This window comes from Heloderma suspectum, chromosome 1, assembly GCF_057233095.1.
Source record: "Heloderma suspectum isolate Gila_16-S chromosome 1, 16-S_ref, whole genome shotgun sequence".
Lineage (NCBI taxonomy): Eukaryota > Metazoa > Chordata > Lepidosauria > Squamata > Helodermatidae > Heloderma > Heloderma suspectum.
Window position 1 is genome coordinate 425378613 of NC_139458.1, and position 17889 is coordinate 425396501.

General features: G+C 43.6%; 1 protein-coding gene across 1 annotated transcript in view; it reads left to right on the forward strand.

Moving 5' to 3' along the window:
• CFAP36 (cilia and flagella associated protein 36) overlaps positions 1-17889 on the forward strand; it is a 41551-nt gene that overhangs the window by 6356 nt on the left and 17306 nt on the right. The window contains exons 3-7 of the mRNA XM_084829283.1: positions 4042-4143; positions 9148-9262; positions 12831-12918; positions 15356-15407; positions 16814-16922. Coding sequence (XP_084685409.1) covers positions 4042-4143; positions 9148-9262; positions 12831-12918; positions 15356-15407; positions 16814-16922 — 466 coding nt within the window. The remainder of the gene's footprint in view (positions 1-4041; positions 4144-9147; positions 9263-12830; positions 12919-15355; positions 15408-16813; positions 16923-17889) is intronic.

Consider the following 17889-nt stretch of genomic DNA (forward strand, 5'->3'; position numbering starts at 1 on the left):
CCATGGACCATAGCACGCCAGGCCTTCCTGTCCTGCGCTCTCTCCCGGAGCGTGCTCAAGTTCATATTCATTGCATCCGTGATGCTATCTAGCCATCTCATCCTCTGCCGTCCCCTTCTCCTTTTGCCTTCTGTCTTTCCCAGCATCAGGGTCTTTTCCAGGGAGTTTTCTCTTCGCATTAGGTGGCCAAAATATTGGAGCTTCAGCTTCATTATCTGTCCTTCCAATGAGCACTCAGGGTTGATTTCCTTTAGGATGGACTGATTTGACCTCCTTGCAGTCCAGGGGACTCGTAAGAGTCTTCTCCAGCACCACAGTTCGAAAGCATCAATTCTTCGGCGCTCAGCCTTCCTTATAGTCCAGCTCTCACAGCCATACATTACTACTGGGAAAACCATAGCTTTGATTAGACGGACCTTTGTCGGCAAGGTGATGTCTCTGCTTCTTACTATGCTGTCTAGGATTGCCATAGCTTTCCTCCCAAGGAGCAAGTGTCTTTTAATTTCATGGCTACAGTCACCGTCTGCGGTGATCTTGGAGCCCAAGAAAGTAAAATCTGTCACTGCTTCCATTTCTTCCCCTTCTATATGCCAGGAAGTGATGGGGCCAGATGCCATGATCTTAGTTTTTTTAATGTTGAGTTTCAAACCAGCTTTTGCACTCTCCTCTTTCACCCTCAACAAGAGGCTCTTTAGATCCTCTTCGCTTTCTGCCATTAGGGTGGTATCGTCTGCATATTGGAGGTTGTTGATAATTCTCCCAGCAATCTTAATTCCGACCTCTGATTCATCCAACCCGGCATTTCTCATGATGTACTCTGCATATAAGTTAAATAAGCAGGGTGACAATATGCAGCCTTGTCGTACTCCTTTCCCAATTTTGAACCAATCGGTTGTTCCATGTCTGGTTCTTACTGTTGCTTCTTGACCCTCGTACAGGTTTCTCAGGAGACAGGTAAGGTGGTCTGGTACTCCCATCACTTTAAGAATTTGCCACAGTTTGTTGTGATCCACACAATCAAAGGCTTTAGCGTAGTCAATGAAGCAGAAATAGACGTTTTTCTGGAATTCTCTTGCTTTCTCCATGATGCAGCGAATGTTGGCGATTTGATCTCTAGTTCCTCTGCCTCTTCTAAACCCAGCTTGTACTTCCGGTAGTTCTCGGTTCGCATACTGCTGAAGCCTAGCTTGTAGGATTTTGAGCATCACCTTGCTGGCATGTGAAATGAGCGCAATGGTGCGGTAGTTTGAACACTCTTTGACGTTGCCCTTCTTTGGAATTGGAATGTAAACTGACCTTTTCCAGTCTTGTGGCCACTGTTGAGTGTTCCAGATTTGTTGGCATATTGAATGCAGCACTTTAACAGCATCATCTTTTAGGATTTTAAATAGCTCGGCTGGAATACTGTCATCTCCGCTAGCTTTGTTGTTACTAATGCTTCCTAAGGCCTACTTGACTTCACTCTCGAGGATGTCTGGCTCAAGTTCAGCGACCGCACTATCATGGCTATCAGGGACATTCAGATCTTTCCTGTATAGTTCTTCTGTGTATTCTTTCCACCTCTTCTTAATCTCATCTGCTTCTGTTAGGTCCCTGCCTTCTTTGTCCTTTATCATGCCCATCTTTGCACAAAACGTTCCCTTGAGATCTCCAGTTTTCTTGAAGAGATCTCTAGTCTTTCCCATTCTGTTATTTTCCTCGATTTCTTTGCATTGTTCATTTAAGAAGGCCTTCTTGTCTCTCCTTGCTATTCTCTGGAACTCTGCATTCAGTTGGGTATATCTTCCCCTTTCTCCCTTGCTTTTCGCTTCCCTTCTTTCGTGAGCTACTTGTAAAGCCTCATCAGACAGCCACTTGGCTTTCTTGCATTTCTTTTTCTTTGGGATGGATTTCGTTGCTGCCTCCTGAACAATGTTACGGACCTCCGTCCATAGTTCCTCAGGCACTCTGTCTATCAGGTCTAATCCCTGAAATCTATTCCTCACCTCCACTGTATATTCATCAGGGATATGATTTAGGTCATACCTGAACAGTTTAGTGGTTTTCCCGACGTTCTTCAATTTAAGCCGAAATTTTGCAAGAAGCAGCTCATGATCTGAGCCACAGTCAGCTCCAGGTCTTGTTTTTACTGACGGTATGGAGCTTCTCCATCTTTGGCTGCAAAGGACATAATCAATCTGATTTCGATATTGACCATCTGGTGACGTCCATGTGTAGAGTCATCTCTTGTGCTGTTGGAAAAGAGTGTTTGCTATGATCAGCATGTTCTCTTGGCAAAACTCTATTAGCTTTTGTCCTGCTTCATTTTGTACACCAAGGCCATGCCTGCCTGTTATCCCGGTGGTTTCTTGACTTCCTACTTTAGCATTCCAATCCCCTATGATGAAGAGGGGATTGGAATTTCCAATTTTTAAATCCCCTCTCTGCTGTGGTGGTAAGCGGTCAATCAATTCCTGACGTTTAGTGTGTGTTTTGGGTTTCCCTCCATTCCAACCTATCCATCCATCCCTCCTCCTCCATTCAGACATACAAGCACACAACTCTCCTCATTACCCCAAGTTGCTCCCAGCTGGTCTCCCCAGCCTCTGCTGGCTTCCTACTGCTCTTAGTCCATAACCCCTCTGTTCTATTACCTGCTGGCTTCCCTGACCCCTCAGCTGCCTTACCACTGCTCCCCCGCCCCACATAGCTTACGATACAGAAGTGACTGGTGTCCCTTTTTCTTTTTTCCCTTCTTTTTCTTGGCTGGGTGCATTGTAGAGGAAAGTGTCAGCCTGCAGCCACCTGCCGTCTTCATTTCCTAAGAATGACTGAGTTCCACGTGTAGCCCAGAGGCTACATAGAAAATGAAGATGGCAGCGGCTGGAGCAGTCCCAGCTGCCAGTAAGAAAATGTGTTAATTTTTTTTAATGGTAGGGCACATGATCTAAGTCCAAGGTACTTTGGGGAGTGTGTCCTCCCCTATGTCCCAGTCCTCCATGTAAGGTCCTCTGAGGTCCTATTTGCTGCGACTGCCTAGTGTGAGACTGGCAGCCACACGCCTGAAGACTTTTTCTTTTGCTGCTCCTCAATTGTGAAATAAGCTGCCGGTTGAAATGTGCCTGCTGACCTGTAAGGCCCCAGGCCTGTAACAAGCTAACAGTAGTTGAGAGAGGCTTAGAGATCCATAATGCTCTCTGCTTTGGTTCATTATTAAGTGCAATTTCCTTGCAAGTGGGCTCCTCAGCTTGTAAGATGAGTCAAACCTTGATATGGTCGCCTCAGCACATTCCATGCTAATGAGCTCTGGTACTGTTTATCTTATCAGAGTCTTGGATGTGCCTGGGAAGTGGAGCTCTGTTTGTCTTAAAGACACAGGTGTCTGTGCTGGGCATATTCTGATAGTCTTGCTTCTGCCAAATATGTTACCAAGCACTGTTAAGCTATGCTGGGAAAGTTGCAGATGAACCCTAATTAACCCTTGCTGCTGTCATGCTGCCTCACTGCTAACATGTATGGTATAAAACCCAACTTGCACCACAGCTCTTAGTTCAGAGAAGCTGTCTGATCCAACCACTGGATACGCTTGTGTGCTGTAAGTACTCAATAAAGTCTCCTTGTAAATAAACCTGGATCTGGCTTATGTTTTCGGCATCCCCAGACCTTAGCAGCCCACGGCTGGGGCATATGTGACCTCCTTGAATGTTTTTCAGCGGGAATTAAAGACCATTATTCTGGCCTCCCTTTTTTAGAATTCTCATTTCTTTTCACTCATTGTTATATACTGTTTTTATGCTGCATTGTTTTTATGGTTGATTTTCTTGTTTAATTTGTTTTTAACTTTGCATGCCACCTAGAGTATTTTGTATATAGTTGGGATATAAATTGAATTAATGATAATAATAATAATAATAATAATTTTAAAAAAGGTGTCCAGGGGCACATTGTGCCCATGGGTACCATGTTGCTAACCTCTGCTTCAGAGGATTGCTTGTAGAGATACTATAGAGGAATGTAGAGGATACTTACATTATTTTTATTTTTTTTAATTATTATTTGCAGGTTGAAAGGCTGTTAGACAGTTACCTTAAAGAAGTTGGAATTAATGAAGACAAATTCCAGGAAGCTTGCATGTCTCCTCTTGCCAAGACTCGTACCTCACAGGTAAATAGTCTTTTAACAAAGTTAAAATACAGTTCTATGTGGCTAACATTTCCTTCATCGTATTTTTTTGTTCTGTGTACAAATTTTTTTGTTCCAAACACACACAGTGATCTGTTTTTATTTAAAAGAATGCACACTTTGCACGTACGCACGCATGCACAGCCTCTCAAATCTAGAGTCATAGGGCTAAAAGGAAAGGATATGGATAGTTTGATTCTAGACCTTACAGCTAAGCACAAATGTCTTGAAATTACCCATTCAAGGTAATGAATTTTGTGCATAATTACGTTTAGGACTGTTCCCCTCTCTACTTAATTTCCCTGTAGAAACTGAGTAAAAAAGTAAGCAGCAGTGGAAATGACCTAGCAAGTTATCCAGGGTTCTATGGAGCTGGCAAAGAAGGGCATAGGATCAAGTGCAAAACAAATTTGCTAAACAAATCACAAAACAAATCCAGAGTTTGAAGTTGGATTGTTTAGCAGTTGCCCAGAGTTCATTTTAATTACAATTCCTGGTTTACACGTAATTTCAAACAAGGAGTCTGCTAAAGCAATATTGAAGTCTGGTTTATTCCTCCCCACAGTTGCATGGGAGGAGAAGGGAACATGCAAGCCCAGTGCTTTGTGTGGGCTCGTTCCTGCTCATGCATATAACTCTTAATTATGGTTTACCATTATGTGCGAACACACCTATTGATATTATTGTGTTGACAGTTATTGCGCAAAAGGTTTGTGTTGGTGAAATGTGGATGGAAAGGCCAGGAGAACAATTTGGATTACGTCCTAATGTTGTTTCGCATACCCCAAAGCACCAGTATATCCTTACACTCAAAGGATACAGAGTGTGCTGCTATAGTTGTGTTGGAACCAGCCTCTCACAATATCAGTTGAGTGCATCTGTTGGAATGGCATGCTAAGCACCTGCTTCAACAGAAACGTTGAATCTGCACATGTACTTAAAAAATTGATGCTGCCTCCTACAAATCTGATTCTAGGGGTGAGCCAAAAATGACCCCCTGGTCTCACAGTTCTGTTCTCAGGCCACAACCTCTTCTTTCAGTAACTTTTGGAGGGGGGCCTGCAAACAGGGGCAAGGTGTTTTCTTGTCTTACCAGCAGTAGACCACAGGAGGTGGAAAATGCAGCGCTAGCATTTTCTGGGTGGGGGAGAACTGCTTATGTGGTTGCATCTGCACTCCCCTTCCTCCCTTGAAATGCACTGAAGTGCAGTCCTATTCTCCAGGTTGGTGTGAGGAAGGCATCCCACAATGAGTTAACTCCCCCTATCACCCAGGGAAAAGCAGGGACCATGTGACAGATTTTCAAGTACTCTGTTGGTCCCAAGCTCCTCCTTGCCAGTTTGTCCCTGCTTGTCACCCAGGAAAGAGCTATTTCTCATCTCTTCTCTTTAAAAAAGCTACTTCTGCTATTACCATCATTCTTCTGGCTACAAAAAGGTTTATTTTCTTACCTTTAACTTCCAGACATTTTTAGCTTCTTCTCCTTTAACCCCCTCCCCAAACGAAACAAAAACAAAACTACTTTTAGTTTCTGTTTCTTCTGCTGCTCCATTTTCACCCTTTATTATGGCTCCATTAGTGAAGAAATCAAGCCCCAAGGCTGCAATCAAACACAAAGCAGTTACATGTGTAAGTATAGTCAGAAAACCAAAAGCAGGAGTGTCTTCACCTCCCTCAATGAGTGTGTTTTCGCTGACAACTCCTGATATGATCAGTCCTGAGAAAACCAGCTTGCCAGCTCACGCCGCTTGCTGAGTCTCACCGAAATGGAGTGTGAAAGCTCCAATCCAGCCATAAGGGGACAGCTGACGTTGAGGGAGTCGGGAAGCTTGTGACAGCTGACCATGCCACCCTCTCCCGAGACAACATGCAGGCCACAATTAGGCTTAATTCGGGCTTTGAAGAAGATGAAAAGGGGATGTGGGGACCCAACACCAGACCTGCAAAATGGATGAGAACCCTTAATGATTTCCCTACCCCTGAGGATTCCCTCCAAACTAGATGGGAGGCAGTTTGGGAAAGTAGTTTCGATTTCTCCTAGCAGGAAGAAGCTGCTGTTCCCTCCATCTCTTCCAATCTACAACAAGGGAATAAAGGTATTTCCCCCTGCCCCCATAATAAACATTTCTCAAATGGATTAATTAGTACTTTCCCAACTCACCATGGTAGTACTAGATAACTTGAGTGATAATTTATTAGATAAGCAATCTGCTAGAACAGGCCATGTAAAGAAGCATACTTGCAACATGTGTGCATCTGATTCCTCTTCACCTCCTCCAAATCCTAAAAACAGAAAAAAGATTTCTAATTTAAAAGGACCCAGCCCTATTCCAAGTCAGCATTCCTCTGCAGGCTCCAGGAAAAGTTCTCCCGCCTCATGCACAAAAGTGTTATACATTTCCACAGGATGTCATGGGAGAACTTAAAATGCCTCTTGTAGATGCTCCTGTGGCAGCACTCTTGTCAGGGGCAATCATGCCAAAAGACGGCAACATTTTCCTTAAGGATCAGGATGAAAGAAGGTCTGATGTAGCATTAAAGAAAGCTCATGGAGTATCAGCCCTAGCCTAGGGGCATCAGCAGTTTCCTCATAATTCGCTAGAGTTTCTTTACTATGGATGGAGGATATTATAAACAATAAAGACTTAAATCAGACTACTTTATATAGAGGATAGCTTAAGGTCTCAAAATCTTTTGCTTTCCTAGCAGATACCACCCAGGATGCACTTCAGTGTAATGCATGGTCCATGGCAGCCACGTCTTTCCATTTGGCTTAAGCACTGGAATGTAGATATTGCCTCTAGAGGAAACCTCGCCGCAGTGCCCTTCACAGGAACACGGCTGTTTGGAGAAAAAGCCTGAAAAGGCATCCTCCTAGAAAACAAAGATAAGAAACAGGTCTTGTCCTCATCTTTCAGTAGGAAGGATAGGAAGTCCTTTAACAGGCCTTACCCTTCCTTTCGTCCCTTCAGGTCTACTAACCAGTCTTCCTTTCATTCTAAAAACTTCAGATTCCCAAAACCAGCCTGATCCAGACAGTGCTTCTAGCTCAGAGGCACCAGTGCATCTATCTCCTCTGCTAAACCATCTTCTTCCTTTCAGTCAGCCAAAACTCGACGCCAACAATTCTGACATGAGCAATCCCAAGGTGGGGGGAAGACTCCAGCATTTCCTCCCAGCCTAGGAACAATCAACATCAGACTGTTCAATTTAGACACCATTAGCAGGGGCTACCACATTGAATTCTGGAAAGATCTACCTCCCAGATTCATTCCATCATCAACATCACACCACCACCAAAAAGCATATAATTTCAGAAGCAGTACATCATCTATTTCAGATAGGGGCCATAGAACAGGTTCTGGCTCAAGAAAAAGGGAAAGGCATCTATTTGGTCTTCTTCGTGGTTGTCAGAAAAGACAGAGGGTAGCAGGCCATACTGGATCTCAAACACTTCCACAAATTTGTCATGTACAGATGTTTTCACATGGAAACTCTTCAAACAATCAGAGAAGCCCTTCAGAAAGGAGAATTTCTCACATTGATTGATCTCACTGAAGCTTATCTCCATATTCCAATCTCCCCACATCACAGATGTTTCCTGCACTTTGCCTACCAGAACCAGCACTTTCAATACAGACCCATCCCGTTTGGCCTAACCTCATTACCCCTTGCCTTCACATGATCATGTATTCCTGGTGGCCATCTACATCTAAAAGGAGTACACAGCTTGTTGTTGTTGTTCAGTCATTCAGTTGTGTCCGACTCTTCGTGACCCCATGGACCATAGCACGCCAGGCCTTCCTGTCCTGTGCTCTCTCCCGGAGTGTGCTCAAGTCCATATTCATTGCATCGGTGATGCTATCTAGCCATCTCATCCTCTGCCGTCCCCTTCTCCTTTTGCCTTCAATCTTTTGCCTTCAAACAATCTTCAATCTTTTGCCTTCAAACACACTCCCCTCACATCTTTCAAGTGATCTTTCAATTCACTACCATAGTAAGTATTGGTTGTAGCCAAGTCTGTGAGTTATTAGTTGGGAAGTTCTTGATTCAAAACTCAGCTATGATTGCAGTATTTTGGCTTGGCTAACTCTTGGCTTCAAGGCACATATTTTGCATGTAGAAGGTCCTGGGTTTGATCCCTGGCATCTCCAGGTGGGACAGGAATAACACTTGCCTGAAACCCTGGAGAGCTGCTGCCAGTCAGTGTTGACAATACTGGGCTAGATGGACCAATGGTCTGACTTGGTATAAGGCAGCTTCCGATGTTCCTATGTACTGATCTACCTTAAAAACTTGTAAGGATTATAGCACCTACTGGGTGGAACTCTACCCTAGGGGTTCTATATAGGGATCATATAGGAAGCTAGTAAAGACCACTTTTTGTTGCCTGAGGTCTGTTAGTGATTTTATTTCTGATTTTACTCCAATTTCTTACTGGTTAGTTTTGTACTTCTGTTGTTTGATTATTAGTAGCTTACTTTTGTTGTATAACTGTTTTATTTGATTTTATAAATGTCTCTTATTAGCTGCCTCAGAAACCTGTGTTGGTAGGGTACAGACTATGGTACAAATAACTGAGATAATGAACATGAAGTGCTTTGAATGCTCAAAGTGCTAGATAAATGCTTATTATTGTTACGTTCTGGAAAGATTCTCCCCATGAGAGAGATTAGATGGTTTACAACATAACAATATTAGGCATAGGGATGAATATCAGAAACACTTAGACTGCAATTTTATGCATATTTACTCAGAAGTAAGTCCCTTGAGTTCAGTGGGGCTTATCCCAGGCAAGTGAGTATAGGATTGCAGCCTTAAAGCTACACGGGTCTTGGTTTTGTGTCTACAATAATTATTTCAGAAGCTTTTAACAAACCTTTCCAACTATATTTAGATTATTGCTAGAATATGGGTGTTGAGCCTGTTTTGAATTAAACTGTGAAGTTGTTGGCATTATAAGGTTAAAACACTTTTTCCACACAGGCCATTTTGCAGCCAGTATTGGCAGCAGAAGATTTCAGATTGTTTAAAGAGATGATGGTCCAGAAAAACATTGAAATGCAGTTGCAAGCCATTAGAATAATTCAAGAAAGAAATGGTAAGAAATGGTCAATTATGTCTTCTTATCTCTTCTGTTGTGACAAAAAAGATTTTTCAGGCTTCAGATTTTTCTGGGACATAAGGATTTTGTGGGCTCACTGAGGTATGGGCAAGTGATCAAGAGGGACCGAGAGAGTCAACAGTGAGACAGGAGAGGTGAAAATAGTGGCACTAAAGGGATAAAATACAGAGGGCCAAGAGGGCAGAAAGAAAACATATTAGGAAAAGGCAAAGAGTAGAGATGGAAAAGAATGGCAACAAGAGACCTAGTGGGAAGATGATAGGCTGAAAGGTTCTGCCTGTTTACTGCCTGATTAAAGGACTAAACTGATCTCTACCTTGTTCGTCTTGTTCTCCTCCCTCCTATTGCTGCTGCTAGTGCTGACATAGAATCATAGAATAGTACGGTTGGAAGGGGCCTACAAGGCCATCGAGTCCAACCCCCTGCTCAATGCAGGACTCCAAGTCAAAGCATCCCTGACAGGTGGCTGTCCAGCCTCGTCTTCAGTTCCTCCAGTGTGGGAGAGCCCACTACCTGCTTAGATAATTGGTTCCATTGACGTGTTGCTCTAACAGTCAGGAAGCTTTTCCTGATGTTCAGCTGGAATCTGGCTTCCTGTAACTTCAGCCCATTATTCCGTGTCCTGCACTCTGGGATGACGGAGAAGAGATCCAGGTCTTCCTCTCTGTGACAACCTTTCAAGTACTTGAAGAGCACTATCATGTCTCCCCTCAGTCTTCTCTTCTCAAGACTAAACATGCCCAGTTCTTTCAGTCTCTCCTCATAGGGCTTTGTTTCCAGTCCCCTGATCATCTTTGTTGCCCTCCTCTGAACCCTCTCCAGTTTGTCTGCATCCTTCTTAAAGTGTGGTGCCCAGAACTGGACACAGTACTCCAGATGAGGCCTAACCAGTGCTGAGTAGAGGGGAACTAGTACTTCATGTGATTTGGAAGCTATACTTCTCTTAATGCAGCCCCAAATAGCATTTGCCGTTTTTGCAGCCACATCACATTGTTGGCTCATATTCAGCTTGTGATCTACCACAATTCCAAGATCCTTCTCGCTTGTAGTGTTGAGCCAAGTATCCCCCATGTTGTAACTGTGCATTTCGTTTCTTTTTCCTAGGTGCAGAACTTGGCATTTATCCCTATTAAATGTCATTCTGTTGTTTTCTGCCCAGTGCTCCAGCCTATCAAGATCACTTTGAATTTTGTTTCTGTCTTCCAGGGTATTAGCTATCCCACCCAGTTTTGTGTCATATGCAAATCTGATCAGCATTCCCTGCACGTCCTCCTCTAAGTCATTAATACAAATGTTGAAGCGCGCTGGGACCAGGACTGAGCTCTGCGCTACCCTGCTCGTTACCTCTCCCCAGTTGGAGAAGATCCCATTGATAAGCACTCTTTGAGTCCAATTCTGTAGCCAACTGTGGATCCACTGGATCGTTGTTTCATCTAGCCCACTTTAAGCTAGTCTGCTAATCTGGATATCATATCATTGGGCACTTTGTCAAAAGCTTTATTGAAGCTGAGGTATATTATGTCCACAGCATTCCCATGGGAGGGAAGTTGAGGCATATTATGCCCACAAGGGAGGTTACCTGATCAAAAAATGAGATCAGATTCGTCTGGCAGGATTTGTTCTTGACAGATCCATGTTGGCTTCAAGTAATCGCTGCGTTGTTTTCAAGGTGCTTACAGATGAATTGCTTTATAATCTGCTCCAGAATTTTCCCCGGGATTGATGTCAGACTGACTGGTCTGTAGTTCCCAGGTTCCTCCTTTTTGCCCTTTTTGAAGTTAGGGACACCATTAGCCCTCCTCCAGTCATCTGGCACTTCACCTGACCTCCATGATTTCTCAAAGGTAATAGACAGCGGTTCTGAGAGTTCTTCTGTCAGTTCCTTTATTACTCTAGGATGCAGTTCATCTGGCCCGGGAGATTTGACCTCATTCAAAGTAATTAGGTGTTCCTTGACCATATGCCTATCAGTCTCAAGCTAATCTTGCCCCTTCAGCCTGTACTTTGTCTTTGGCAGGGGGGTCATAGACCCTCTTTCAGGAGAAGACTGAGCCAAAGTAGGAATTCAGCACTTCTGCTTTTTCTTTGTCATAGGTTATCATTTTGCCATCCCTATTGAATAGTTGAACCACCATTTCTTCCCTCTGTCTTTTATGCTGCATGTATCGGAAGAAAGCCTTTTTGTTGCTTTTAGCATCCCTTGCTAACTTCTACTTGTTCTCAGCTTTAGCTGTCCTGACGCCATCCCTGCAATTCTGTGCTATCTGCCTGTACTCTTCCTTTGTAGATTGGTCTTCCTTCCACTTCCTATATATGTCCCTTTTAGTTTTCATGTCATCTCTTAAGCTTTTTATGAAGCCACATTGGCTTCTACTGTTGTCTTCCGCCTTTTTTTCTTGTTGGAATTGTTCGTAATTGTGACTTTAGGATTTCCTTTTTCAAAAACTCCCACCCATCGTGGATTCCTTTTATCCCTAGAATTACTTGCCATGGGACCGTACTTAAAATTGTTCTGAGTTTATTAAAATTGGCTTTCCTAAAAGCCAGGGTATGTGTTTGGCTGCACTCGGCTTTTGCTTCCTTTAGAACCAAGAACTCAAGTATAACATGGTTGCTTTCCCTCAGAGTACCTGTAACTGGTACTTTATTCACTAAGTTATCTCTGTTGGTTAGGATCAAGCCAAGGACAGCCGATCCTCTAGTTCCTTCCTCTACTTCCTGTAGGAGGAAGTTATCAGCAACGCATGTCAGGAAAGTTCTTGGAGAGCCCATGTTTTGCAGAATTTGTCTCCCAGCAAATATTGGGGAAATTGAAGTCCCCCATTACTACTACATCATGCTTCCTTGAAACATTGGCAGTTTGCTTTTCAAAAGTTTCATCCTTGTCTTCTCCTTGGTTGGGTGGCCGGGAGTAGACTCTGACCACCAGGTTCCTTTTATTCTTTACTCCATTTATTTTCACCCAGATGCTCTCGATGGGGCTACCAAGTTCATCTTCTTGTATTTCTGTGCAGAGATATATATTTTTAGCATGTAGTGCAACTCCACCTCCCTTTCTGTTCCTTCTGTTCTTTTTGAACAAGTTATATCCTTCAATTTCTGTATTCCAGTCATGGGATTCATCCCACCAAGTTTCCCACAAGGTAAATATGTATTCGTGTAAAAGAAAAAACATTCTGATGTCATCTGTTTTGTATTTTTCAAGGTGATCATAAAACTGTTTATTAGGTTTTCTGCATGGTTAACAAACAAAGTTCAAGGATGTTATTACAGATGTATGAGCTTCCAAGCTCTCTGATTCTGTATTCATCTAGCAGGATTTCTGGTAGCAGATGCCCCCTTTATTTTACATGTATTCAGTGAAGAGCTGTGGCAATCACCTGAAATGAGTTACTTCCAAAAATTATTCTCCAGATTCTCGGCACTTTTTGGTCTATGTTTCATTTAAAAAAAAAATGGTACCAGAGAATAGCTCCTACTTCATCTATAGAAAACTTCCTGTCATCCTTCTGTACAACTCTTTGTTTTCATTTTTCTTAAATAGGTGTGTTACCTGACTGTTTGACAGATGGGTCTGATGCATATACTGAAATTGAAGAAGAAGAAATGAAAATACTGAGGGAGGTTCTTAGGTAAAAAGAAGTGTTCTGATTGGTTTCTTTCTATTGATTTGGCTAGATGCTCCTCTGATAAATATAGATTGTCACATGATGGCAGGGACTTAGCAGAATCCTCAGCTGATATTAGCAGATAGATTTTCTGGTCTCCTACTCACTAGCCTTTGTTATGACATTATGATGCTACAGGCAGTGTTAGCTGTCAGCATGGCCTTGAATGGAATTGTAGATTGGAGTGGCCTTGTGGGCATATCATTTTCCAACAGAAGCTTTACAGCCCCAATGATAGAGAAAAAGATTCCCTCTCCTGCATCTCCCTCCGGACTGGAGCGGCCCATGGTGCTGAGAAGAAAAGGGGGAATACCCAAAAATGGAGCAGAGGCACCTTCCCCTAGTGGGAGCTCCCACACATGGAAGGCACCTCATTACAATTTGCAGCAATTCCCCCTCAGCGGCCCCCTCCCCCGTGCCACAGCCCATCCCATTCAGGAGGATTTCCTGACCCTCAGGAGAGACTTTTCAGGGGACTTGTGCAGAGTTGCCAGAGGGAGGAGAGGGTGATAAATCCACCTTCCACTGAGTCTGTCAACACTTCTCTGGATCCAGTGTAAAATTCTTAATTTCACATAAATTCATGAATCTCTCAAAGGAAATTTCTGTCTCTACAACATATTTAGTTAGCCCACTGAACATGTACATAGTTCCACCTAGGGATGTACGAAAGTCACTTACCTTTTAGCGAAATTGATTCGCGGTGGGGGGGAGGCGCTCCGTCCCTCCCCCCCAAATTCTGGCTGGGGGGGAGGCGCTCTGTCCCTCCCCCCCCAAAATTCTGGCCGGCTCCGCTCCACAGGGATTCTGCGGAGCCACCGGCTGGCTCCGCCAGCGGCTGGACATCCAGCCGCTGGCTAGCAGGGATACAAATGGCGGCGGCCGTAGCTGCCGCCATTTGCGTCCCTGCAGTCAGCCGTGATAGGCTACGTAAATGTTTACATAGCCTATCATGGCTGATTTAAAAAAAAAACGCGTGTACGCAAATGGCGGCGCCCATGGGCGCCGCCATTTGCATACGCGCGTTTTTTTTCTTTTAAATCAGCCGTGATAGGCTACGTAAACATTTACGTAGCCTATCATGGTGTTTTTTAAAAATCTAGCTGTGATAGCCTACGTAAATCTTTACGTAGCCTATCACTTCTTTTGTTTGTTTTTTACTGGAAATGGCGGTGGCGGCAGCTGGTCAGAAGACTGAACCGGAGCCACCGCCGCTGCCAGGAAGATCCACCCAAGGCAAGGCCCGTCCTGGGGGGGGGGGCGCGGGGGGGCAGACCGTTCTGCCACCGATTTTGGGGGGCTGAATGCGCTGGCATTTGGCCTCCCCAAGATTGGTGGTGGAATTCTCTGACATCCCTAGTTCCACCTCTCTCTTCCACCTACAAATCACTTGTCAAAACCCACCCCTTTCATGTGGTCTTTACCCTTTCTCCTGAATTTGTTCTCAGTTGTAACCAACATTAAGTACATTTTGCAGTATTGTATTTTTTGGCTTTTTTATCTGCTGTTTTTATTGTTGGTTTGTTTTAGAGTTATGTGTTTTTTGTGCTTGTAAATTGCCCTGGAATCAATTTGGATGAAGGCGGTACATACATACATACATACAACTGCATTTGCTTACATTCATCCCATGCTACCCTTCTTGCTTTCTCTCTCTCTCCCCCCCCCCCCCGCTTTATTGTACTCCACTCTAGTCTGTTTTAGATGATAAGTTCCTGCGGGCCAGGAACTTTATGCTCTTTGCTCATGAAACATGGTAAATCACCATGTGCACTGATGGGGCTGTATAAATAATAACTTTTTAAAAATTGTGATACTCTAATCATCATTGATAGCTTTGTCTGGTATATGCACCTGTACAGCCAGAACAGAGTGGGAACTATACCTACACTAACATTTTGTAGCCCTGGTTCTGCCCCATGGGATCACTGAAAATTGCATAATTATTTTTCCTCCTGGCTCTTCCCTTACTGTGTAAGGAAAGTTCTGGACCTCCATAGGCACCACTGTGTGACTCCCTCAAACAGAGCTTGCAGGTGCTTGTGCAATGCTAGTGTAACGTAGAGGTTTTGTGATATTCGGATAACATAGGCAACGCTTCAGAATGAGTGGACTGTCCAGCTCCTTCACAGGGAGTTGGCAGTTCGACAGTTCAGAGAATAATTAACATTCTGTTGAACCTAAAGGATTCCCTGGCATATTGTGTGATCTTTTCATGAGATTATGAAGGGAATTTACAACTGGGAGGTCCCTGAGGAGCATGACTGTGAGGACTGGGAAGCTGGGAGGTCTGTGTGTCATTTTGAATTACTCTTGCATTTTGAGTGAGCAGGTTATTAAAGAACTCTGAATCACTGACTGTAGTGAAGCATTGCGTATTGTATTGTTCTCTGTTTTGCAGGAAGTCTAAGGAAGAATATGATCTAGAGCAAGAAAGGAAAAGAACTAAAGAGGTATGTTGGTGTTCAGTTGATAACTGCTCTATAAATCCAGGTTTCAGTCAGACACATCCACGTCTCATCAGGTCTTACTGGCTTAATAAAATGACCAGCACGTTCCTGTTGCAAATAAAGGTTATTTCTGTTTGTAACTCTTGAGGTTTTTGCTTTTTCTTTTTTGTGTACTTGGGCCATGATGGCATGGATATTACTGGTGTGCCTTTATCATATTAATGAGCTGACTGATGGCATTAGGAAAACAGTCCAAATGGAGTTAAAGGCTGTGTTTCAATCAAATGGCAAACTAAATGGGACATATGTGGTGTGGTAATGGAGGAACAGGTAGCTGAAGCAGTACTCTGCTATACAGCAGTACAGCAAAGGATCAGGCATCAGGATTCCTACATCAGCATAATGTGTCACCTCATCTTCTGGCACTGGTGGCCATAGTAGCTAGTATTTGGAGTGGTTGAGTCCTTATGTGATAGAAAATGATCAGTTGAGATCAATCCATATGTTCCTTAGTGTTGCATGCTAAGGGCTAGGGGAGCAGCCTTGCCCTACTAGTGTAGCATGCATATTGATAGGGTGTTTTTAAAAGGCAACTGGAATTTTTTGTTTAAAGTATTTGTAATCCACTCTTCAGCTGAAAGGCTCCCAGAGCAGCTTAAAATGCAATCCTATGCATGTTTAGAAAGAAAAAAGTCCTACAATGCCAGCATGCCCCAGTCAGCCATGCAGGCTAGGGGATTTGGGGAGTTGTAGGGCTTTTTTTCCTGTCTAAACCTGCATAAGATTGCGCCTTTACAGTTTAATAAACACAAGACCGTCCCTGCCCTCAGGCTTACAATCTAAAACCACATGACACAGAAGGAAGAAGAGATGAGGAGAGAAAAGGAAAACAAGAAAACTCAGGCACCAATTCTTAATGTTTATATGGTTCTTAAACAGACCAGCTGGGATAGAAACGGCTGCTTACAGTTCAATAACAGGCCTTGGTGGGCCTCCAAGAAATACCCTGGTGAGCCAACTTCCTCAGAATGGCTGTAAAACAGCTGGATGTTGTTGGTCTTACAGAGTGGGACCTAGTTTGAAGCAGCCTGCTTCTTGTCATTCCTACCACTGCAGGTAAGGCTCAGGGTGCCCAGAGGATACCCCAATCCCCACGGCAGATGGTTCTGCTGTTCTTCCTCACAGAGGAGTTGGTTCCAGTGGCCCCAATGGTGAGGGGAAGGAGTGGCCCCGTCCAGCTGCTAAAAGCAGCAGTGAGTGGAGTTGGTAGTTAATGCCTGTGCACTAATTTCCTCAAATAGAATGTGTTTTAGTTTGAATGGATTTTACTATATCCATTGATTTTTTTAAATCCCTGGAATGCATTACTGGACATTGTCTCATTGTCTATTGTCTTCTTAAATCTGTAGTCACATGGTAAGCTGAGATCATCTGATGGTGCACACAAATCTCCAGGACATCTGAGCGCAAGTGCAGGAACTAAGGAACGTGTTGATCACACCACCAAACTATCATCAGGTATGATATTTGCAAGTATCTGACATACACAGATTAAAAATACCCAACATGTTTGTTCCTATTTATGCTGAGACAAAATCATGATGTGTCAGGTGAACTGATGCCAAACTTTATGTTGTATGTTTAAAATATGAAAATTAGGAGCTCTTTAGACATCTGCTGTCACAATTTTCCCCAACATGAGCAAAACCCATCTGCCCATTCATCCAAAGGTAAATGTAAGAGGATGCATCTTTATGTTACAACATGCTGCCCCTGGGCAGTTTTGGGTGCCCCAGAGAGGAGAACAGACAGGAAAAAATAGCAGCAATAGTACCTAAAGGCAACAAAGATGATCAGAGGACTGGAAACAAAGCCCTATGAAGAGAGACTGAGAGAACTGGGCATGTTTAGCCTTGAGAAGAGAAGACTGAGGGGAGATATGATAGCACTCTTCAAGTACTTGAAAGGTTGTCACAGAGAAGAAGGCCAGGATCTCTTCTTGATCATCCCAGAGTGCAGGACATGGAATAATGGGCTGAAATTACAGGAAGCCAGATTCCGGCTGAACATCAGGAAAAACTTCCTGACTGTTAGAGCAATACGACAATGGAACCAATTCCCTAGGGAGGTGGTGGTCTCTCCCACACTGGAGGCGTTCAAGTTGAGGCTGGACAGTCATCTGTCAGGGATGCTCTGACTTGGATTCCTGCATTGAGCAGGGGGTTGGACTCGATGGCCTTGTAGGCCCCTTCCAACCCTACTATTCTATGATTCTATGATTCTATGTAGAGAAATAGAGAAAGAAAAATGAGAGAAATAAAGCTAATATTACTGAACAAGTCAGGGATTAAGACAGATTAGTGACTAACGAGGTGTTCTGTTTGAGCAGCTGTACTGTCTCAACTTAATAAAGGTCTGAGAAATATATGCAAGGGGGAAGGTTGTATTCAATTGAATAGGTGAGCAGAGTCAACTACCTTACATT